At 56.9% G+C, this 24148-nt stretch overlaps 5 protein-coding genes across 5 annotated transcripts, besides 1 other annotated feature; all 5 read right to left on the bottom strand.

The window, feature by feature from the left end:
• Positions 1 to 151: 151 nt before the first annotated feature.
• Positions 152 to 4402, bottom strand: LPMP_204620 (hypothetical protein; the record flags this gene model as incomplete). Its single annotated transcript, XM_010700361.1, has 1 exon — positions 152 to 4402. The coding sequence occupies one exon, from the start codon at positions 4400 to 4402 to the stop codon at positions 152 to 154; it is 4251 nt and encodes a 1416-aa protein (XP_010698663.1).
• Positions 4403 to 6332: 1930 nt separating this feature from the next.
• Positions 6333 to 9971, bottom strand: LPMP_204610 (hypothetical protein; the record flags this gene model as incomplete). The annotated part of the gene is made up of 1 exon (XM_010700360.1): positions 6333 to 9971. The coding sequence occupies one exon, from the start codon at positions 9969 to 9971 to the stop codon at positions 6333 to 6335; it is 3639 nt and encodes a 1212-aa protein (XP_010698662.1).
• Positions 9972 to 14560: 4589 nt separating this feature from the next.
• On the bottom strand, positions 14561 to 15472 carry LPMP_204600 (hypothetical protein; the record flags this gene model as incomplete). The annotated part of the gene is made up of 1 exon (XM_010700359.1): positions 14561 to 15472. One exon carries the CDS (start codon positions 15470 to 15472, stop codon positions 14561 to 14563), a length of 912 nt encoding a protein of 303 aa, XP_010698661.1.
• A 2196-nt stretch (positions 15473 to 17668) lies between these two features.
• LPMP_204590 (hypothetical protein) lies at positions 17669 to 19438 on the bottom strand (the record flags this gene model as incomplete). Its single annotated transcript, XM_010700358.1, has 1 exon — positions 17669 to 19438. The coding sequence occupies one exon, from the start codon at positions 19436 to 19438 to the stop codon at positions 17669 to 17671; it is 1770 nt and encodes a 589-aa protein (XP_010698660.1).
• A 734-nt stretch (positions 19439 to 20172) lies between these two features.
• Positions 20173 to 20655: a repeat region.
• Positions 20375 to 22561, bottom strand: LPMP_204580 (hypothetical protein; the record flags this gene model as incomplete). The annotated part of the gene is made up of 1 exon (XM_010700357.1): positions 20375 to 22561. The coding sequence occupies one exon, from the start codon at positions 22559 to 22561 to the stop codon at positions 20375 to 20377; it is 2187 nt and encodes a 728-aa protein (XP_010698659.1).
• Between the last annotated feature and the right edge of the window lie 1587 nt (positions 22562 to 24148).

The following is a 24148-nucleotide window of genomic DNA, read 5'->3' as shown; positions in this document are numbered from 1 at the left end:
GTTCCGCTTTTCTGGTGGTGGTGGGGGGGGGCTGTTGTTGTCGTCGTCACTGCGAGGGGCTCAGACAACGCAGGGGCATGCGTGTGAGAGGGGGCAAGAGGGACGCTGGGTGTGCAGGTTTTGGTTTCCTTTTTTTTTGGCCAATGCACGGTCATTCGTGCTCCATCTTCAGAGGCTTCGACCGCTGCGGGCCGCGGTGCGGGTAGACAGTGAAGTGCTCGAGAAGTTCGGTCATATGGCGTTTGCGTTGCACGTCGCTCGGTACCGGCCCCCATCGACTCGGGTGGTGCTTCAGGTGTGGTGGCCGGTGCTCTTCGAGTCCTGGGCCCGTCAGGCTCCACAGGTAGCCGCGGTCGAGTTGGTACACCGTCGCTGGCTTCTGCACCGCTACGACATACGCGTGCAGCTCACGCGTCGCAGCGTCGAGGCGGAAGCGCACAAAGTGCTTGTACTCCTCCATCTGAAATGCCGAGTAGGTGGGATTGTACATGTAGTCGAACGTCGTGACAGAGAAGAGCAGAAATGTGCCGATCAGTACGGACACGATTGGCGTGATGAGCACCCAGTAGAAGAAGAGCACATACGTGTAGTAGAGCAGAATCTGAAACCGGGACGCGGTGGCCGAAAAGCGCGCCATCTCACCACCGCTCACGGTCATGGAGAGAAAGCTAAGCGACTCGAATGGGTCAAAGCAGCGCAGAAGGACACGTAGACACCCCGTCGGGATGATAGCCAGGACGGGGTTGTGCGCGCGGCTCACCCGGCGTGACACCCACGACCCCTCCCCACCCGTGATGCTCTGAAGATAGTCAATGAGTGCATTGGTCATGAACACTACTTGGTTCTCCAGCTGGGAGCCCCAATGCCCGCCAGTCGATTCGAGCAATTCGTGATTCATAAGGTATAAGAGCTGCACATGCAGGAAGGCCATGGCGCCGGAGCAGCAGAGCAGCACCGCAAAGGCCCACACGCTGCCGTAGCACAGACGCCACAAAAATGGTGCATGACGGTCAACACCAGCAGAGGAGAAGAACACCCAGAAGAAGACAAGGGAGAAGAGCGAGATAATGCCGCGGGTGATGACGTGCGACATGATCTCCGTTGTGTAGCCCACCCAGAGCGAGAACACCTGTGCTAACCGCATCTTCTTACCACCTCTGTGCGTAGTGCCACGGCTGTTTAGATCCAAATCCATCGGCAGCGGCAGCACAGATAAGAGGAGAACAAAGCACAAGAAGCCAACAACCAAGTCGAACTTCCAGTTGATGACGCGGAAGCCCCACAGGCGCGACGCCATGTTCATGAACGTGTTCCGATCCGGAAAGGCACAGGCGCGGACATACTTGGTTCCCTGGGAGATGATAGAATCATTGCGTGCCCCGTGCAGGAAGGCGCCACCGCCGCCGCTCACCACCAGCGTCGCCGCCTCCGATGACGCATCCACCGGTACATGGCGAGAGTAGTGGTGGATGTCACCCGCCAACCGCAGTCGAAGGCGCGTGCCAAGAGCATCGACAACACGGTTCAGCTCTGGCTGCCGAGCCTTCTCATCTTTCTCCATCGCATCGTACACCCAGCCCGGCTCGTGCACCGCCAGAATCACGCAGCTCTCCACATCCATGTACTTCTCAATCACGTCCAGGAAGTAGTTGCGCTGCGCTACGTCGATGTCCTGCATATTGCCCGTGTCGCCACACAGTATGAACCAGTTGTGTGGCAGCCTCAGCACAAAGAAGCTGCTTCGCTGCGGCATCAGCCACCCCCCAATCCACGTCCGCTCAAGGATGTACTTGTGAAACGTCGTCAGTCCGTCAAACCAGTCGTGGTTGCCGGGGATCGCAAACAGCAGCGGCACGCTCCGCAGCGCCTCCTCCGCCGTTGCGCGCCCCGTCCGCAGCGCCGCACGCCCTGTCGCCATCTCCGACACCGTCTCAGCGTCCAGCAGGTGCACATGCGCAACATCCGCATCGCTCGCGTCCGCGACAATCACGCGCTGCTGCTCCGCGTGGAAGACGCTCTGCAGCCGCACGTTGCCGCTCATCGCGTCGTGGTACGGCTCGAACAGGCGTGTCGTGTACGTCTCGTCGTTGGGACTCGGGTAGGCGAGGTCTCCCCCAACCAGCACAAAAGACCCCCGCGGTAGCGTTACAAAGCTGTCCTTCTCCATACTTAGCAGCGATCGAGATGCAGTCGACTTGGTACTTTGGGAATCCTCCGAAGCAACTCGACGGTGTAGTGTGTGCCGCGGGTAAACGGAGCTGTTGAGGTCAAGCGAGCCTGTTGTAGCCGCCTTGCTTACCGCGAGATTCTTTCCTACATCTCGTCTGGTTCTCATCGTCGACCCCTGAACAGCAGCAGCGGCGACGTGTGTCCTCGAACGTCTCAGCAGTGGCTGCAGGCGTGTTGTACTTCCCGTCCTGCCTGCAGTGCTCATGTCTGGGACGTTAGCGGTCCAGAAGGGTGCGGCACGTGGCAGCTCCAGGGCAGTTGCCTCCTCCTCTACTGCACCTGGCATGCTCGCCGTGGGAGTCGTCGGCGCCGATGAGCTCAAAGAAGCCCTGTCTGCGAGGTTGTTGTAGTTGCTGACGCCTGTGACTTCGTCCTCGTCGCTTGGAAATAGCCGCCGCCACCTTGCCTTCCTGGTCGCCGCCAAGGGCAGCCGTAGCATCGGCTGGGCCAGAAGTCGGGCCATGGCGTACGTTGGGTTAAAGCCATCACCAACATCAGCAATCCAATCAAACCACACGTCAGGCTCAATTAGAGGCGACGTCGCTGCTGCAGCAGGGACACAGCACTCTCTGATGCAGGCGTTCTCCTTGCGTACGCCCTGGTCCTCGTCATTGTGCGAAGGTGCTCCGTGGTTACCCGGCGCATAGAGGCTGCATAGACCGGAGGAGTTGGCAATGCTGTCGCAGCTGGTGCGCCGGTGCATCGCTGTACAGCGGCTGAGCGCCTCCGTGGCACTGCGTATGGTGTCCCGCAGAGAGGAGGAGAAGTGCAGATGAAAGATTTTGGGTGTGGTGTAGCCCTGAATAGTGCGCACATCAAAGGAAAGAAAGCGCAGCATCGCGCCTGCCACTGTCTGCCACACTGTGAGCAGCACGAACGTCGACCACCACGGCACCATACCTGGCCGGTTCACCGGGTGTTGTGCCTCCTGCACCTCCTTCACAAAGAGCTGTGGTGCTCGAAAAGACGTGAGAGCGGTGAGGTTGGGGTCTGTGTGGTCCAGTTTGTACAAGGCCCTACTCATCACCCCATCCAGGTGTGTGTGTGGTAATGGAGAGTTGTCAACTGTGGAGGCGGAGAAGATCCGATTCGCCTCCCTGAGCGGCACGCCACCCACACCTCCGCAGATGCGTCGCAGGTCCGCGTCATCTGCGTCGTACGAAGACTCCAGCAAGTCTAGGTTCACGTCTGGGGGACACTCGTGATACAGAATGCGCGGTGCAGGTGCCGTGCGCGCGGCGGAGTCGATCGTGGCGGAGGAATTACACACCGCCCCATGAATTCGCCCTTCGACAGGAACCCCTAGCACCGCCGCCGCGGCCACCTGAGCGGCGGTGGTGCGGGTATTCGGTGCAGCAGGTGTGTACACCCGCGGCGGCGCAACAAGCTCTCTCCAGTCCTGCTGACCCTCCTTACTGTTTCTCTCCATCATGAGTACCTCTGTGTGCCTTCCCTTGTTCAACTCGTACAGTTCCGCCCACAGGATCCCGCGGGCAGGGTCACACCCCATCCACTTCTTGTAGTGGTAATCCGTGGTGATGAAGCACGCAGACAAGAGCAACAGCTTTGAGACGCACCAGAATGGCTGTGTGACGATGGAGCTAGGCATCAGGTAGTACAAGATGAAGCGCCAGACGTAGTGGGACGCGTTTGGGCGAAGGGTATGACAGTAGGCATAGTGCGCCGTACCGAGTGCGGCGAGGACGAGAGAGTTGAGGGCGATGACGGAGAAGCGGCTGCCGTACGTGAGGCTGAGGCCCCAGCGCCGCTTCACCTTGTGCAGAAACCCAAAGCAGATCGTGAAGATAATGAAGAGCGGAAAGAAGAGAATAGGTACTGTGTCCTTCGTGTCTACGCTGCTGATTTTCGGCCGCTTATCCCTGAAAAGCTGCGGGCCGATGTGGAAGCAAAAAAAGATGATGGTGCTCCAGGTCTGAAAAACCTTCGTGACACGGCCGTACGTGTCCATGGCTGCAGTGGCGTGAGCACGAAAGGGTGAGTGAAAGAGGTACGCGGAGCCCATACAGGCGAGGTAGGCGAGCGTGCACAGAACGTCCGGTTCGACACGGTGGCTGAAATCGACGGCATGCTGTATGAGTGGCTCGATCCAGATCGTGGAGAAGTCGACGAACGGGTTGGCGCTGCCGACGGTCCAGTGGAACCACTCCGACATGGCGCCAAGCTGGGGTGCGAGCGGTGAGGGACAAAAGACGACAAAACACAAAGTTGCAGCTGAGAGAGAACAAAGAGAGGGAGTGGGCGCGGGGGAACACCATGCAGAGCAGGAAGTAGAAGATAGGGACACACACACGCACAGACGGGCCCACAACGCTGAGAAAGAGTGTACTGCTCAGTGAGGGGCAGGCAAAGTCATGCGACGGTAATATGAGATATGATCAACCGCAGATCTGGAGAGAAAGGGGCGGGCGAAGTTCACACCAACAATTATGAGGTACTGGAAAAGAGGAAGTGAAGCTCGACAGTGAGGAAATATGACTGCAAGGTGCATGTGCACACGCGAGCTTGCTTGTGGCCGACGGGTATCGATGCGTACCTCTCAAGTGTTCTGCGCTGTGCGCAAGCTCCTCTCTGCGAAAGTGCCTATCCCTGCGCAAGCGCGTGTGCTGAGACACGAGAGAAAGAGCTTGGCGTCTGCCCTTCTTGGGTGTATTGCAGGGCGCTAGGTCGGCGAGGAAGGGAGAGAGGGGGGGGGGGGAATATCGACTTCTCAGCGGTGGCAGCCAAGGACAACCGGAGAGAGAACGAGAATGAAAGAGAGAGTCTAAAGGGAAAAGGGGAGACGTCAGAGGAGGTAAAGATCAGAGAGGAAGAGACAGTGAACAGGCGTGTGCCGTACAGTGCTATCAATCGAACAGTGATGCGGGGTGCATCGATGCAGCCCTCGGTGGCGCTGCGAAAGAGAGACGTCGGCGACGAGGAAGACAGTGCGCACACATCAGCACACACAGAAAGGTGATCGAAAAGGCTGTACGCATGTAGGCACGCGCGTGTGCATAGTCAAGCATGCACAGAGGGTGTGAGATGGGCTGCAGTAGCAAACGCCAGTACGAAGAGCTGCTCGTGAAGTGAACTGTCCGGATCCTTCCTGATACAGGGGACCAAAAATACAGCAGACAGATGCGCCTCTTTTTTCTCTTATTTGTGAGTGCATGCGTAGAATGGGCTACTTCGACAACTGGGCGAACGGTGTATGAGTCCCCGGTGTAGGTGGTCATGAATGTGCCTGTGTATGAATGTTTTGTGTGCGCGCATCCCCTGCCCACCTCCCTCGCCTCTTCTCCCCCTCTCTGATGTCTCCAAGCAGAGCGAGAGAGATTCCAACCCTGAACGGGATGTTGGAGAGTTAGGGAGAGAGAAATAAGAGGCGACTACTCACACACACGTATATATATACTTCAGTACAGACCCCCACACACACATTCACATATCGATGCTCTCATCCCTTTGCGTGCCGCAGACCGCCGCCTCGTAGAAGGGTAGGCGAGCGAGGGAGGGGGGAGGGGGAACATGAGCGCGAGTCACACGCGTACATCACTGTGTGTGTGCGTATTTTTCGGGAGGGGGAGGGGCGCGCAGAGACCTGCTGAAAAGGGCTGGTCAGATAAAGAGGCATGAAAAAGATAAGGAGAGCAGTCATGCGAGTATAGGAATATGCAGAACGACGCCGCTGCGCATACTAAGCTCAAAACACATAAAGAGAGAGAAGGTGAGGGATGGCAGTGATTACGGAACCAAACAGCCCTGCCAAATGCCAACAGTCTCGCCAAACCACTGCCCCTCAAAGCGTCGAGGCGATGTCGACTCCTCAAGCAGCGGTCTAGCGGGGAGGAGGAGGAGGAGGGGTAGTGGTGGTGAGGTTGCATGAAGAGAGCAGCCCACCGCGTACTAATGGAAACCACGCAAGCAACACCAACGCGCGCGCGTCCGCGGAGCACTTCAAGTTCTTTTACAGAGGTATTGGGTGGCGTCCTTAGCTGAGAACGCCCAGAAAAAGGGCCGGGTGGGAGAAGGGGCACTTTTGCGCTTGCGCTTTTTCCCCGACTCCCTCGGTGGAGAAAGGAAGGCGAGTCGACAGATGGCCTCTAGCTGGCTGACATCGGCATCGGCAGCCGGTGTGGGGAGCATACAAAATGCTCGAGAATCTCAACTCCTTCCTCCACACCTTCATCGAACGCCGCGCGCTTCCCGTCATCGCACCTGGAAGTCGCGCGGAAGTGTTTGCCGTGCCAGCGGCTCGGGTGGGCGCGCAGGTGTGGTGGCGCCGCTCGCACTGCATCACCCTTCAGCTCCGCCTGATACGTAGAATCCCAGGTCCACGACTTAGGCACGTGCCGAAGGGCGACCACGTACGCGTGAAGCTCTCGCGTCGCGACGTCAAGGCGGAAGCGCACAAAGTGCTTGTACTCCTCAATCTGGAATGCCGAGTAGGCGGCGTCGTAGAGGCAGTCAAAGAGCGTCACACAGCACATGAGGTAGCTGCCAATGACGAATGACACGAGCGGCGTGACAAGAGTCCAGTAAAAGAAGACAAAGTACAGGTAGTAAAGCAGCTCGTCGACACGGCTAGCATCCCCGGCAAAGGTTCCCATCTCTGGCGAGCTCACCTTCTCCGACAGGTACGCGAGCATCTCAAACGGGTCGAGACAGCGCAGGATGACGCCGCACCAGCTCACCAGCCGACCACCGTAAAAGGAAGTCTGTAGGCGGTGTAGCTCGTGCGCGATGACGCTGGCGTGGGGTCCGCCCAGTAGTTCCTTTGTGTGATTCAGCAGTCCATCGACTGAAGCGAAGACCTGGTCCTCCAGAACGCCGCCCCAGTGACCATCTGCAGATACCAACAGGTGGTTCTCCGCCATGTATTGCAGCGTGCAGATCAAGTAGGCGAGCATGCCGCAGCAGATGAACACGGTGAGAAATGACCAAAGGCATGAGTGCAGCAGCCGCATCCACACCGGTATATCTTTCTCAACACCAGCCGACGCGAAGACAGCGAGGAAGCCGAGCGTGGCCAGCAGCGACGCGATGCCCTTGGAGAACAGCGTCACGATGTAGACGCACACCCGCTCCCACCATGTCGCCACCGCATCTGGCAGCGTCATGAGCGGGCCGCTCTCCAAGTCGCAACGCACATCCTTGATGGATTGAGGCAGCAGCGACACAACAACGAGAAAGCTACAGACGCCAATGATGAGGTCAAACTTCCAGTTGATGACGCGGAAGCCTAGCAACCGATTTAGCATTGTGGGAAGCGTATTGTGCTCCGGAAAGGCACAGGCGCGGACATACTTGGTTCCCTGGGAGATGATAGAATCATTGCGTGCCCCGTGCAGGAAGGCGCCACCGCCGCCGCTCACCACCAGCGTCGCCGCCTCCGATGACGCATCCACCGGTACATGGCGAGAGTAGTGGTGGATGTCACCCGCCAACCGCAGTCGAAGGCGCGTGCCAAGAGCATCGCACACTTTTGACAATTCCGGTTGCGCCAGCTTCGGTTTGTGCAACATGGAATCGTACACCCAGCCCGGCTCGTGCGCCGCCAGAATCACGCAGCTCTCCACATCCATGTACTTCTCAATCACGTCCAGGAAGTAGTTGCGCTGCGCTACGTCGATGTCCTGCATATTGCCCGTGTCGCCACACAGTATGAACCAGTTGTGTGGCAGCCTCAGCACAAAGAAGCTGCTTCGCTGCGGCATCAGCCACCCCCCAATCCACGTCCGCTCAAGGATGTACTTGTGAAACGTCGTCAGTCCGTCAAACCAGTCGTGGTTGCCGGGGATCGCAAACAGCAGCGGCACGCTCCGCAGCGCCTCCTCCGCCGTTGCGCGCCCCGTCCGCAGCGCCGCACGCCCTGTCGCCATCTCCGACACCGTCTCAGCGTCCAGCAGGTGCACATGCGCAACATCCGCATCGCTCGCGTCCGCGACAATCACGCGCTGCTGCTCCGCGTGGAAGACGCTCTGCAGCCGCACGTTGCCGCTCATCGCGTCGTGGTACGGCTCGAACAGGCGTGTCGTGTACGTCTCGTCGTTGGGACTCGGGTAGGCGAGGTCTCCCCCAACCAGCACAAAAGACCCCCGCGGCAGTACGTCTGGTGCACTGTTGGGACTCGGCGTCTTTGCTGGCGTCACTTCTTCATAAGTCGGAAAGAGCGAGAGACCGACTCTTCTGCTCGGTGGGTGGTAGAATGTTAGCTTGAGGAATGGCCGGGCAAGGAGGCGGGCCATGGCGTACGTTGGGTTAAAGCCATCACCGACGTCCGAAATCCAGTCAAACCAGATATCCTTGTCGTTTTCTCGGACCCTTTTCTCTGGGGAAGTCGCCGGCAGTGGCTGTTTCAGTGCCTGCGTTGCGTCACGCTGCAGTGGTGTCGGTGGACAGGTGGCGGAAAGGGTGGCAGCATCGGCCGCGGTAGGCTTGCCGTTGGCATACATGCTGTCCCTCTCGCTGTCCATGCGAAAACTTGGTAAATCCTTCAGGGATGACTCAAAATGGAGCTCAAACACCTTCGGCCGCGCGTAGTGCTGCAGCACACGTATGTCGAACGTGAGGAACTCGAGCGACATGCGCGCCAGTACCTGCCAGGTTGTCCTTATGATGAAGGTTGAGAACCACGGCACCATGCCTGGTCGGTTTGTGGGGTGAGTTACGCATTTTCCGTCTGATACACTCAGCCGGTCGTGCTCATCCTGCCACCCGGCCGGGTCCGTGTCGCCGTCTCCACATCGGCTTGCGTGCTTTGCATGACTAGGCACTACAATGGTCTTAGGAGTCAACTCCTGGAGCCGTGGATCGCCCTCGGAGAGGCCGAGGCGTTCTGCCGCGTGGTTGTCGCTGACGTGGGCACGTCGCCAGCCCCAGCAGCGAAAGATGAAGGGGGTGCGTGACGAGGAAGCCAGCGAGGAGTTGTAGCTTTTCTGTTTCTCCGGGTACAAGTCTGCCCACAGAATACCGCGCAACGGGTCCCCGCCGGCGACATGCTTCTTGTAAAGGTAATCAATCCCCACAAAGGTCACGCAGAGGGTGCATAGGAAGGCAATGCATACAAACGGCTTCTCTTTGGCTGGCTGCGGGCAGACGACCAGTGATGTTCGCTTCCACACCAACGGCAATGTCAGGCTCCCAGCGGCCGGGGTCGTCCGCGTCTTCTCAGATGCCTTGACGGCGGTTTCCGCCGTCGAGAAGAGCTCACGGCATGTCGTGTAGTGCATCGTCGCGAAGCTCGACAAGAGCACAGAGTTGATTAGCACAACCGTGAGGCTGGCCCCGTAGGTAAAGGCGAGCTTGTACCGGCGCTTGATCTTGTGCAGAAGTAGGCAGAAGGAACTACTGAAGCAGAAGGTCGGAAAGAAGATGGTGGCCACTGTGTCCTCGGCGAGGATGTGCTGCGTTGCGCCTGAGGCCATCGATTTTGTACCCGTCGCACCAGCAGCGGTAGAGGGCGACTCCACAACATGTGGCCCGACATGGAAGCACAGGAGCACTACCGCGAGCCATATCTGCAGCCCTTTCGTGAGCTGCGCGTACCAGTCCGTGCGGCTCTCTAGCTGCGAGCGAAACGGTGAGTGAAAGAGATACATAAGGGTCAGCAGAAGTACGTAGGAGAAGGTCCAGAAGATGCCAGACTGAAGCGACATCATGCGCTCCGTCGCGAGCACGAGAAAGACCTGTACTCGCTCATACCACTCCGAGCGGCTAGTCCCCAAAAGTAGTGCCTCCATCGTGGGAAAGTAAAGCTTTTACAGGCGTACGCAGCTTTATGGCTTGCGACTGCCTGCAAAAGGGTAACGGAGAAAGAGAGAGCGACGCGTGTGCACAGAGCAGTCACGAAGCTTCCAGAAGAGGTGGAGAAGCAACGATTGCCTCCCTCGTTCCAGAGCCCCAGTCGTCAAAGCGTCGTGGACGCACGGCGAAACGAAAAAAAAAAATAAACAGAAGGGGAGGTGAGCGCGTGCAAACTCATGCAGAGGTGGTGTGAGTGGGTGTGTGTGGCCGTGGATAAGTACAAGAGAGAGAGGCGAGATGAGACGAGACGGAAAAGAACAGAAAAACAGGCACGCAACGGTGGTTTCTTTGATGGCGAAGGCTGTGTGGGTGGTGGAAGCGGTACATGCGTGCTTGTCAGTGAGAAACGTGTGCGTGTGTATCAATATGCCTCACTCTGTACGACGGAGACGCCCCTCCGGGGGAGGGGAACACAGCAGGACGTTCACGCACCAAATCAACGAAAGGGGAAGAGAGATGTAAGAAAAGGGGTGGAAAGGTTTAGGCAACACCTGTACACGCTACAACGAAATCTGAACTAGGAAACCTAGAAAAGTAAAAGGGAGAAGAGCACAGAAGTCAAAAGCGATGCGGAGAAGCCAAACAAGCGGGAGAGGTGATGGGGTGGAGGTGTGTCTGGGTCTCTGTGGTGTAGCGCGCTCTCTCGTCCCCGTTGCCACACGCCTTCACACTCCTGCTTCCCCCTTCCTTTCTACTCTCTCTTGCGTCCTCTTTCGCTGTTATTCGGGTCGCAGTCTACCCGCGAACATGACGTGTATGCCACACACACACACACACACGCACCGCTACCTTGCCGACAAAACCTCACCTCTACGAGGAGAGATGGCAAGAAGGGATTTTCGCCAAGACGAGACAGGCGCTACCACCTCTCTTCTCGAAGTCCAGCCAACAAAGCTCACAGACACGCACCCTCTCCTTCGCTACGGTGCTTCTGGTCAACGGACAACCACAAAAGTCGACTCCTCGCCCTCCTCACTGTGTATGTGTGGCAACGCAGAAGACACGGATGTACGCGACTGCTTCGCAGAGAGATTCTGTTTTGAGTGACTGCAGACGCCTATTGATTCGCTCCTGCCCCCACGTAGCTAAGGTGGGATGTATGTGTGGGACGCGATCGAGTGAGGTTCGTATGTATATTTGTCCGTAGGGATAAGACCAGTCTTTGGCATGAGCAACAGATGCATGCAGCGTGGTAAGCTTGGGTCCGTTTGAGTCTCTCCCCTCCCCACGACAGTGACATAGGTGGATAGGAGGTGCGAGGAAGAGGCGGAGAGGAGGAGGAAGAGGCAGGGGAGCGGAAACCACAGCAGCCATGGCAAACAAACGAAAGAGAGGGTGTAGGAGGGGGGGGGCGAAAGAGTGGTGAAAGTGGCGCAGACAAAACGAAAAGACGAAGAGCCGCGGTCAACGAACGAGACACGGAAAAAAAAAAAGAAGGCGCAGCAGCAGAAGTTCGCTTTTGAAGGCACGCGCGACGCGCTTTGACTCCGTACTGTCGTAGAGGGTGGCAAAAGTGCGTGCGTGAGAATGCGAGCGAGTGAGCTCCACCACGCGCCTGTCTATGAGTGATACATCTTCTGCTGAACCCGTGTGACAGCGCTGGTCCCCATCGAAGCACCTTATTCTCTGTCTTTCACTGAAGAGAGACATTTTTCTTTCGCATTGCACACTGCTGAGGGCAGATGCGGTGGAGGGAGGAGGAGAGAGCGGGAGAGAGCAGGTGTGGAACGCTCCCTCTTCGCTCCTCCACCGTCTCAGCATGCCTCACAATGTGTTTTTTTTCTTTTTTTCATTCTTTTGCTTTCCAGTTATTCTCCCTCTCCATTGAAGGAACGCCGAGAACAGCGAAAAAGTGTCTTTACCCACCTTGTGGCGGTGCATGAAGCACTGAAGTTGCGGATCTATGTCTGTGCACAGGTGTCCCGGTGTTTGTGCCTGTCAAGGTGCCGCACCAGCTGCGTACACATCTGTGTGGGCGCTTCCCTCTTTTCTGCAGTACATTCTCTCTTGATTTCTTCTTTTTTTTCCCCCCTGACGAGCGTTGGCTGCGCCTCCTCGTGCCCGACCACGAGTGCAAAGCTCTGTGTGCTGTGCCACGTAGACAGGGACATGCATGAGCCCAGAGAAAAAGAGGTGCACACATACACACACGCACGTGTAGCCCCTCTGAACGCATGCTTAGGTGTGAAGGGGGAGGGGAATTGGTACGAGGAGGGCCTGAAAGGATGACAACATGCAAGGGCAACACGGTTGGGGGAGGAAAGCGGAAGGCAACAAAAGAAACGCACAACACCAGGCAAGGAGCAGAGAATCGGGGGGAGTCGAAACACAAAAAAAGACCGAATAAACGCGTGCACATGTTGATGGGATGGGGAGGGAGCCATACTAGCCATCTTCAACACACAGCCACAGACACAGATGCAGAGAGGCTTGGGTACGTGGGTCTGTGCGTCAGCATAACGTGAGCTGTTGGAATGCACAACGCCCTCCCCTTTTTTCCTTGTTTGCTCCTTTTGTATTACCGCTGTGTGACCCTCTAAAAAGTGCCGCAGTTATGCTGAGTTGCGCACACGCGCGACGTACACGCACGCGCATACATACAACGCACATGCGCATGCGTACACTCAAAATTGTACGTCAACATAAAAAATGAGCAAAAGTAAAAAAAAGGGGTGGAAAAGGCGGAAAACGAAAAATTTGGCCAAACGTGGACGGAGGCGCCTACGTCTACACAAAGGAGCCCCCTAAAGGTGTAAGCGCGAAAGGAGTACATACACCCGCCTCAATGACTCGAAGTGGGTCTGTGGGCGTGTGTGTAGTGCGATCACGTGGCGGGCACCACGACGACCCTTCCTCTTCGCTTCTCTTCGGCGGCTAAACAGTAAATACATCGATGCGGTTCACCTCTCTGCAGTGGCGGCAATTACTGCTACGGCGCACCCCTTCTGCCAAAACTGCTCATACACAGCGTCGACCGCCTCACCCCCGACCCATAAGCAGTTTCACACACGTAATAGCGCGATAACCGTAAAAAATAGGCAGCCTTACCTCCTTCCGGCATGCACGCTTCGCTCTTGCGCTCAGTGAAGGGCGCACTGAACGAGCAAAGAAACTCGTGGAAGCAAGAAAGAGGGTGGGAGTAGATGTTGTCAACGTGAGGTCGTACTGAGAGCAGCAGCAGCAGCAGCAGCAGCCACAATGCCGTGTACATGAGAGAAAAACATAGAAGAAACACGCGCAAAATAGTTCCATTGCAAAGGAAAAGAAAATAAATCACAGAGCACAAAACAGAGCTAGGAAGAGATGGTGCAGCGGCGCTCGCCACACAGGCACTGCCGCCCCTGTCTGGTCACCTACCTGACTGCCCCTGCCCCTATCACGAGCTTCACCTTGTCGCTTGCTGTGGAACGCTGTTTTTTTTTTTTTCACCCATCTGTGTATCCATTCACCCGCCACTGCACACCGTTGCGTACATGGATGTCAAAATCACCGACGCCGGGGGGAGGGGAGGGGAGGGGGAAGTAAAAGTGAGTGATGTGACAGGGGCGACAAGCGCCAACTCACCTCCCCTGCCCGCATCCAAAGAAAATACGCAGAAACAAAGAGAGACAGGGGCAGCACAAGAACGCGCTTCTTGTCGCGTGAGGAGGAAGAGGGGGGAGGGGCGGGCTGATAGAACCGCTACGGTGGACGTGTGCGTGTGTGTGTGTGTGTGTGTGTGTGTGTGGATGTGTGCCATGTACGTGGAGAGGAGCTCGACAGAGAAGGGCCAGAAAAAAAAAAACAAGACCACACACACACACAAGTGAGGGGTACAACGTGGAAGCATGACATTGGCAATACACATCTGAGAGAGGAGGGGAGAGAGAGAGAGAGACAGACGCGCATAACACTACGGGTAACGCATAGGAAGGACATACAAACGAGAGAAAAAGGTATAGGGCCAGAAAGAGCGTTCAAGTAGGATGTCAAGCGAATGCAATATAAGGCACATAAAAAAAGCATCATAGGCACAGTTTGTTTAGTATCGCCCCGCCTCCTTCTTCACTCGTTGCTTTACTTTCTCGTTAATGCGCTGCCGCCGTCGCCACGCCGCAACAGCGTTCGTGTTGCGTGTGTTTGTTTGGTGTTTGCTCAGTTGCTGGTCAGTGTAAGAGCGTGTCGTGCATGTATCGGCTTGCGAGGAAGACGAGAGCGAAGTGGAAAGAGGAAGTCTGAGAGAAGAGGACGAAGGCTACGGTGAAACCGAGAAAAGATAAGATGACAAAAAAAAGACAGGATGCAAAGGAATAGGAAAGAAGGCGGGAGGGGGAGGGGGGAAGAGGCGAACGTACACACACATATACACATACGTATATACATGCATACACAGACTACGTGCACGAGAGTGGGAGCAGCATAGGGGGTGGGTGCACACGAGGGAGGGGTGGTGAAGGTGGAGATTCAACTTCGCTTCCATTACGCTCCCATACACATTGTGACGCACTTACTGACTTTCCGGGTCCGAGTCATCGTCATCTCTCGGCTAATCGTCGCCGCAGTGGGCCGGGGTGCGACCCAGGCCCACCTGCGTCTGATTCGGCACTTGTGCCGGGTTGTCGGCTAGCGTCTCCAGCTTGCGCTCTCGCTCCTTGCGAATCTTCCTGCGTTCGTTCCCGAAGGACAGGCAGCAAATGGTGATGATTATGACGACCACCGCCATGAGGCTGACGATGGCGATGACGAGGCCGCCCCACCATGGGAACGGCTCCTTACAGCGCTGGTAGATCCAGCGACCCTGTGAGTCTCGCTCTACCACCTTGTCGCAGTGATAGTAGTTGCCCGCGAAATGCGGTGTGATGACTTGACCGTCCGGATAGGTGGGGAAGATGGACGCATCCGACAACTGGTACTCGTAATACTCACATACCCACTGCGTGAAGTACGTGACCACGTTACCGTTCGCCCACTGGCCGCCGCTCATCATGTAAGGTTGCCGGCCGCCCCAATAGCTCACGTTGCTCCACCAGACTGGTTGACCAGAGGCAAAGTTGTTGTATATGCCATCGGCTGGGCCACCGAGTAGATTGTCCTTGTACACGACGCCATAGTAGAACGTGATTTCATTGCGGTAGTGCAAACCATGGTTGAACTGCCACGTGCAGTTGGCGTCGAGGCAGGCGGACTGGCGCGACTCACCACCGATCGGGGCCGTGTTGAAGTTGTTGTTGGACAGCACCTCTGCTGCAGACGTCTGATAGCTCTGCAACTTTGGCATCATAGAGTGCCCTGAGTCGTCCTGGCCGCAGTAGCCCACTGTCTCGAAGTTCATCATACCATTCAAGGAGACCTTGCCAGCATAGCGAACAGAGTATGCCTGCACCCCTTTCGTGCCAAGCAGCGCCAGGAGGGCGACCAGCAGTACGGCAGTCTTGCCGCGCGATGACAAGTCCCTCATCGCGATGAAGGTGGCAGCTTTTTGTGCTACGTCAAAAACAAAGAAGAGCGACAACCCCCACAGGCGAAGCGGCACTCTCGGGGGGGGGGGGGGGAGGGGGGAGGAAACAGAAGAGACTCTCGCTGCACCTGCGGAGTGTCTCCTTCCGTACGGTGGAGTCAGGGCGAGGTACCAATGCAAGCTGGAGATGGGAAGAGAGAGAGAGGGGGCCAGCAGCACAATGAAGCTCTACAAAGGTAGAACAGAACACGGAGAGGTGAGCTGGAGAAGAAAGTGTCGAGTTACGGGTGAAATGGGAAGGATGATATCGCTCCTTCAGAAGCGCATGTATACATGAACACTGGTGCTGTTCGCGTGAGAGAGGGAGAACATGGAAGAGGAAAGTTCCGTCGAGGTTCTAAACAAGTCAGCACTTTCGTCTCGATCGATCCAACTTCTGGGCGGTTTGCGTGCGTGGGTCCGTGCGCGACCGGGCCCCCCTACACTGAGGCCATATCGGAAGGAATATGGGCGAGTCTTTAATACAAGAGGGCTGATAGGGGTGTCTGTGTTATATTTGTATGCGAATAAGAGTCCCCACCCGCCTGTTCTTCCAGCCTCCTGCCTCACCGGGTGGAGACATGAAGGGGTCTAGATGGGCTGGACTTTCTCCGTGGGCACAGACATTGGGAATAATGTGAGCGAAGGAACGATACGGTGACACTGGGGTCCCTCAAAAGGAAAAAAAAACAAAATTGGAAACGAAAAGTAGCACTGACAAGTCGAATGAGGGTCTGAGTTTCTACGGGATCAACCAGAGAAAACTCGATCGTCCCTCGACCTCGCCGTACCCGTCGTGTCCTGAGAAAAGCGTACGTACATGAACAAGAAGAGCGATCATTTTTTTCATCTCACCGTGTCCATGTCCTGTCATACGACATCAGCTCAACTCCACACTACTACTACTCCACCCCGGGCCGCCACACAGCCCACTGCGCGGTGCGAAGCAGCACTAGACCCACACTATAGCAATGGGCCGACTCAGTCATCCGAGCACGGCCTCAGCCTCACACTCCACTCACCCCCGTCTCTGTCTCTCCGACGCAGCACTGTCCATGGCCCCGCCGCCAGCACCAGCGGTGGTATGGCAGTGGCAGGGGTAAGGGGTCTGCCTGGCTCCCCTGCACAGAGAGAGTGAGGGATAGCGGGTCCTGTTGTGCCACGAGCTGAGGTGTTTCCTTCCATCATCCGTGGGCTCAGGGCACAGAGCAGGTGTTGAAAGACTTGCTGTGAGGTGTCCATGCTTAACGGGGGGAAAGAGCAAACATCGAGTCATCCTCGAATATCAAAGCGGCAAAGGCACAAAGTGGTGGCAACGACCGAGGAAGCATCTTGGTAGCTTCGCGGTCAACGGCGACATCGACAACAAACCACTGCAGTCGAAATGCGCCTGCCGTAATGCACAAGCCCCCCCAAAAAAGAGAGAGCGCGAGGAGGTGGTGAGCAAGAGAGGAACGGAGGAGACCGAAAAGAAAGCGAAGAGGAAGAGAGCAGGCGAGTTGTACTATGAGTGCCCCCCCTCTGCTCAGAAGAAGCAGAGAAGCAAACACGAAATCGCGCACGAAGGAATACGGAAAGAAAGGGGGGGGGAACGACACTGGTGTTGGTGAAACGAGCGAACATTCCACAAACACGCGACTACAAACATGGGCTTTCAGAGAGAGAGAGCGAGCGAGCGAGAGCGCCACACACACACACACATACATACAGACGCGTTACTGAGGTGTTACACATGCTTGCGCAAGTGACACGGTGTCCGTGCCGGGGAGTGGGTAGCAGGATGTCGCTCGAGAAGGCGGACATTTCCCTTTCCCACAGGCAAGCTGCTGTTTGGAACAGCGAGAAGGGGAAATGAACAAGCGAAAGGCGATGAAACAGGAAGAGAGAGAATATGAAGAGCAGCAGAGCGCCACAGCGCACGGCACCTAGAAGTAAGGAGAGAGAGTGAGCTGCCTCCATCAACAGCAGCTCAATACGAGGAAGCCGATGAAATACAAAGGCAAAGCAGACACACACAGGCAAATGTATTCAGCTCGAGAGACGTGGTGGTGGTGGTGGGGGTGGGGGCACGCAGCGCTCTATCTGCGGTGCACCACCACGCCAACGACCACCAGATAGACTGATGGCGGCATACAAACACGTGCCAATATGACACTATCAGGCCAATCGCGGTGTTACGGGGGGGCGAGTAATTCGTACGTCGAGCATTCGCCAGTAGTCTGCTGTTCCGTCAAGTGCACTTTCTGCCGGGGCACTCAGCACGGGCTCCGGTGGCAGTGATGAGGGTGGTGATGCGGCGGTTCGCTGCGGTGCTGCCATAAAGCGCTGTGTGTAAGCCGAGTGGAGAAACGCTTGAGGTGGCGAGAAGTTTGCAGCGGCTTTGAGGTGCGTAGAGGAGGAGAAAAACGAGTCACTAGGGAGTGTTGCGTCTCCCAGTGTGAAGTTGTAGGGGCGCAGGAACGCATGCAGAGGTGGGCGGCTGTCCAAGCTCTTCATCCCCTTGAAGCTACTGGGGGTGAAGCGCCCCTGTGGTCCTGCAGTGCAATCGACAAGCGACTTATCAAAGGATGAGTCACCGCCTTTGGTAAGGGTGACAGCTGAGGTCTCAGGAAAAGGGCGCTCTGTCTGTGCGGCGGGGGGAACAGTACAAGTGCTCCCTGCTGCACAGTCGTCTCGGCCAGCCTCTGCTACCGAACTATGACGCATTGCCGTGACATCACTCTTACAGCCGCGGTGGGGACCTGACGGCGACGTCAGCGAAGGCAGAACAAGCCGGCGCCTCTCCGTGGCACGTCGATAACCACTCTGCTGCTGCACTTGCACTGCGGCTTGCCCATCCATTTCCTCGCCATGAATGGTGACGGCGGCATGTCTGCCTGTCTCCGCAACACCTGTGCGCCGTGTCAGTCTATCATTACTCTGCTCAATGAAGCTGTCAGTTGTGCCGCGTGGTGATGGTGCCCTGCCCCCGGGACCATGTACCGACACTGTCTCCACACTGCTCTTGTTCAATACAGACTCGTCCGACTCCGCGTTCGACTCCGCACCCAGGAAGATAGGGAGCTGGAAAGATGAAATGCCTTGGTAGTGCCACGAATCCTTGCATGAACTTGACGTCGCTAGCATGAATGACGGGCAGGACAGACACCGTGTCGAGGTCGGCAACAAGGGTGGTGTCGACGATTCTACGTGTAGCTGGGGAGAGCGCAGTGCTCGACGCAAAGCGCCTACCTTGATGATTCCAGCAAACACCCGGGTAGATGGCGGGGATGGAAGCGGCAAAGCTGGTCTAGCGCTACGTGGCAAGGATTCCTTGGATACGACCCTCTTCATCTCATACACTGAGGAAAACCGTGACATGAGTGAGTCTGACACAGACTTGGTCAGCAAGTCTCCGCCACCAGCTACACTGTACTGAGAGCTCGATGTCACTGATGCTTTCTGCAGAGGGTTCTGATAACTCAGGGGCGGCTGATAGTGATGAAGGTGAAAAGACGATAGCACTGCGGTCCTCGAGGTGTGCAACACCTCATCGTCTCCGAAAGATGCCTCATGTAAAGAGCCGTGCACTTGAAGCTCTTGGTCGGGGAATATAGGATGTTTGACCACGGCTACCCTCAGGGAGTTGTGGCCGAGCTGCTCTGGAGAAGATTGGTGCTGCTGCTGCTGAGTGGCGCGTACTTGGTGTGCCTGCCACAGCTGGCGTGTGCGGTACAGACGGGCCGTCATGAGACAGATGCTCTTCTCGATTTCGTTGCTTCGCACCGCGTCCTCGGCGCGGCACCTGCGGGCGCGACACCAGTGCATGATGGCCTGCACAACCCCTGTGACGACGCCGATCGCTGCGGCAGCAATGAGGAGGCCGAGCCACCACACGAACTCAAACGACGCCTCCTCGAGGTTGATGACATCTCTGTTGTCATCCATATTGAGCAGAGACTGCTGCGTGGTTCCCGCACTCGCTGTATTGACATAAGAGGCGATAATGGCAGCCGTGGAGAACGACGCTGCGGTTAGTCGTCGCTTCGTCAGCGCTGCGAAGAGCGCCGGTAGACGTGGCAGCCGCACTGCTGCAGAAAAGTGTGGGTATACGGTTTACGCTATCGCGCCTCCCACGCTGAGTCAAAGAGAAGGAGAGGGAGAAACAGAAGAAGATGAGAAGGGTGGCGTGGATCGTTGGCGCGAGATGCAAACACACACTACCCGATATACACGCGCAGAACATCATTCGTATGGTCCGCTGGAAATGATCGTCTGCATGTCGTTGTGTGGACGGTCGGGGTACACCTACGCTGGTCAGCAACGTGGAATAAGAAGTTCGTGGACGAAACGAACGGTGTCCCACTCGTGCCGACAATCATTTGCCGCCTGCTGTCCACTCCAACGTACACCGGCAGCAAAAGACGCACCTTTTCCAGGTGATGGGGTATCCCTCAATTTTTTTTTAGCTTTAGAGAATGGCGATCCACAGAGAGGTGAGTGTGTCCGGTCAGCGAAAGCGCCCGCTAGTGTGCACGCTGTGCACGTGTTGCGTGTGTACGCGTGCTCACGTGCGTCTGTGAGTCCAGAGAATACCCATTACCTTGTTTTCTCGTAAGAGACTGCAAGCAGCTTGAAATAATGGCAGAGGCAAAGAAGCGAGCAGCTGAAGCGAGGGAAAATGTGGCTGGTACATCACGCTTGGACAAACACGCACGACCACCTTTACCGGCACGCACACACAGCTAAGGCACTAATAAGCACACTTCTCAGCACGGTCGCACCCATGCAGTGGGAGAAGTTGAGAGCGACGAGGTGCGGAGAACACAACATGAGGCGAAGAAGGCGAGCATTTGCGGTTGAGGGATTGTAGACGTGTTGTCTTCAACGAGGTCGCAGGTGCATCCCCCTCCCTTGCTGTGGTGCCAATGCCGACGTAGCGTCGTTCATTTCACTTCGCGCAATTCGATCATTTAACTGCAGCGCATCCGCCGGGGCGTCGTCGAGAAGTTCATCCTCGGCAAAGACGCTCTTGCGCACCGCGGCGCCGGCAGAAGGTGCCTCCATCGTGGACGAACGGCGTTCCGCAAACGGTAGGATCTCTTCCTCGGCCTTCGCATCGTTGCCGGCGCCACCGCTGAGCGGCACCGACACGCCCTGCGTAGCACTCCCCACCCCAGACAGCGGCTGCTGCGAATATGTCGTCACCGAACACCAGTGAAACGGCTGTGTCGTTGCAGTGTTGGCTGCATAGGTGCCGGCTGGCTTCGCTACCAGCTGCTGCCGCGCCTCCACCTCCGCATCGTGCCGGTAGAGCCTCTCGCGCGGAAAGATGGAGAGAACAGCACCCACAAAGCAGACGCACGTGATGAGAATGAGCACGTTGACACAAGCCGAGGTCGACGCAACACCGTCGCCAAGCATTGCAGAGGCAATGGAGAGCATGATTAGAGAGCACAGGTTTGCACCGGCCATGAGGAGGGCACCGGGCACGGACTCTGGCAATGGGTAGGAAATCTCCATTGAGTACTCGAAGCAGATCGGGATGGCGGTGTTCTGGAAGACACCGGCAAAGATGTAGATGAAAGAACAAAGTCCATCCATTGTACGACTGTGGCTCGGCGCCTTCAGCATAATGACGATGAGCCCAATGCAACATAGAACGGAGCCCATCATGCACACACAAAGTGGGGACTTATAGTGTCGTGTGCGGTCCACCCAGAGGCCGATCAGGTACGACACCACCGTCCCGAGAACGATGTTGGCAGCACCAATGCTGCCCGCCAGTTCCGCCGCCACGCCGAAAGGCTCCAAGATCTGAGCCAGCACAGAGGCGAAGGTCCACACGCTGCCCATACTGACACTGAAGGCGCTGAGCAAAAAGACAAAGTCGCGGCGGCGGAGTAGCAGGTAGATGGTGTGACCCACCTCAAGAAACGTGATCACGTGTTCGCTGTGCCGTAGTCGGCGCCACACCGTCATCCTCTTGTGTTTGCTCATGCTGCCGCGGTCCCACTCAGTGTAGACGGCCGCGGATGGGTCCAGAACACCCGCCTGGGTGCTGCAGGCACCGCCGTCTGGCTTGCCTGGGGACTCGGCGTCCGTGAACCCGACAGCAAGGCGGGGTGCGTTGGTGTGGTTGTCGTGTGCACCGGCGCACTCAGAGGTGTGCAACGCGATCGGCTCACTTGGTGCCATGCGCCGGTGGCCGTGATTGACAGCGTGGCCTTGTCCTGCGTCGGCGTCGTTGTCATCACTCTCGCCCTCCTCACTGCTGCGGTTGCCATTAGGTCCATTGCTGTCCATCTCACTTTGCAGCCCGTCATCAGCCACGACCTCCTCTCGCTCACCGCGCCGCTGATGAACCTGCTTGGCACCACTGAGGCTCGCGCGACCAGTCATCACGCTCCCCTGGGTAGCCGCGAGCTCCCTGAGAAGTGCCTTGCTGGGCGACTTGAAGCTTGGCGTTCTCAGGAAGAAGAAGACACCCACGGTGATGAGGACGCAGAAGCCCAGCTCAAGGCAGAACAACAGCATGAACTCCTTCATGGTGCCGGTGCTGGACTTGACGATCAAGGGTGGTGCGAAAAGAGCGATGGCGTTTCCAAGGCTATTCGCTGTAGCCGCGATGGCCGTCGCGAAGGTGCGCTGGTTCGACGCAAAGTAGTGCGCTGCAATCAGCGGCGGAGTCGACAACACAAACAGCTGCGCGATAGAGTTGAGGATCTGTGGTACGATCAGGGTGGCGTAGCACGGCCTCTGCAACCCGGGGGCCACTTTCAGGATTGACCCCAAGGCGTTCAGGCCGCATCCAATGAGAACGCCGAGCCGCACTCCCCAGCGCTCAAACGTTGTGCAGGTGAAGTACGCCCCGACGACGAAGACAATCATGTAGACAGAGGAGAGCATGTTCAGCTCATTCGTCGTGAGGCGAAAGAAGGCGCGGGTTGGAGTCGCAATGGACGAGTACGTGATCCACTGTACTGCGTTCGACGCACTGTAGAGGCAGAAGAGAGTCAGCACAACCCACCGCCACGGGTCGCCTTTCTCAGCCATGAGCGTAGCCGGCATGCATGGTTGCTCTACGGGTGCGTGCATCTAAGCTCTGTATCGGTGGAGGAGATTCACAATAATGATCTACCACCCAGGCAGTAGAGGCGATGCGACAATTGTGTGTGTGTGTGTGTGTTGGGGGAAGAAGAGGGAGTCGTTTTCAACAAGCAGACTCACAGACCCCATGGAGAAACGAATTAGGAGGCGATAAACATAAAGCAAGACGATGTCTTAGCCCTCAGTAGAATAAACAACAATAAAAAATACGCATGTAGAGGCACACCCACGCCCACACCCACCCATGCAGAGAGGGGAGGAGATGGGGAAGAAGGTGATTCCCGCAGTTGTGTTAAAGAAGGTGTCCCACACTGTAAACACCTCACCACGAACAGGGGAACGAAAAGAATAAGAGAAGTGGTAAGACAGGCGTAAAGAAGCCACACTGGGTCGGAATGAGGAAAGAGGAGAGGACAAGCACACGTTCGCGACTAGCAAGAGAAGCCACAGACACCTGAACGCATGCACACTGCATGACGGCAACCGAAGGTCGCAATACGAACGAAAAGAAGACGGTCGAGAGCCGAAAGAAAGGGTGCGGGGAGGGCCAAGATGGAGAAGACAGAGAAGAATGTTGCCCATACAGTGTATGGGTCAGTGAGGGTGCCTACACGGCCTTCCAGATTCACGTGTCACTAAACAGTAGCACACAGGCATGCGCACAGGTCCACAAGGCCGCAGCAAGGCGCACCAGGCTAAACTCTCCACCGTGCATCTCGCTTCGCCATCTAATACACAAGCCACGTCGTGTTCAGAAGGGTACATTCTCTCATTCTTTTTACGCACACAGAAGCCCTATTAGTCAGTTCGATATGCATGTAAGAACAACCAAAACAAGGGAAGACACACACACACACACATGCGCACGTGCGGGTCAGCCGATTCAATGAATGGATGCAGTTACTCAAAGTGTGTCATGTCACCGCGCCAGCGACGCGCGCCGGCGCTCGACAAGAGATTCCCTGCTTTGGTGTAGCATCACCCACGCACATGCGCGGGGGTGCGCGTACGCGCACACCACCTCGGTCCGCACAGCAGAGACGTACACACCCACAGCACCCACCACGCAGCGCCTCATTGCATAGTAGACAGTGTTATCGACTCGTCGCCACGGAAGGGCTCGGACTCATTACATCAGAAACTCGTTTGTGTAGTAATCCTGCAGCGACACGCGAAGACGGAGGGACCGGGGCACCAACGCAGACACGCACAGAGCAACAGCGGCACAACGCTAGCGGGGAGGGGGGAGGGCTGGGGCAGCGCCGCTGTGCGTTCGCTCAGGAAGGCATAGGCGCGCACACGCCGACACGATCATCAGGATGTTTCTATACAGCCTCGTGCACACCACGCCTCTTCAGAGAGCGGCAGTGACACTCTGCGGAGGACAAGCTCATCCAAGTGCTGAATCATGTGCCGCCGATAGAGAGCGAACGAGGGCGGCGCAGCAGCAGGGGAGCGAGAGAAGGGGGTGCTGGTGTAGTGGGAAGGTGGCAGCACACACAGTAGCTCCATGCGCGCACGCACTCCACATGCTTGCAACGCCCTCCA

This window comes from Leishmania panamensis (genome assembly GCF_000755165.1).
Source record: "Leishmania panamensis strain MHOM/PA/94/PSC-1 chromosome 20 sequence".
Taxonomy (NCBI): Eukaryota; Euglenozoa; class Kinetoplastea; order Trypanosomatida; family Trypanosomatidae; genus Leishmania; species Leishmania panamensis.
Note: the sequence above shows the minus strand (reverse complement) of the source record. Positions and strands in the feature narration are given on the sequence as shown.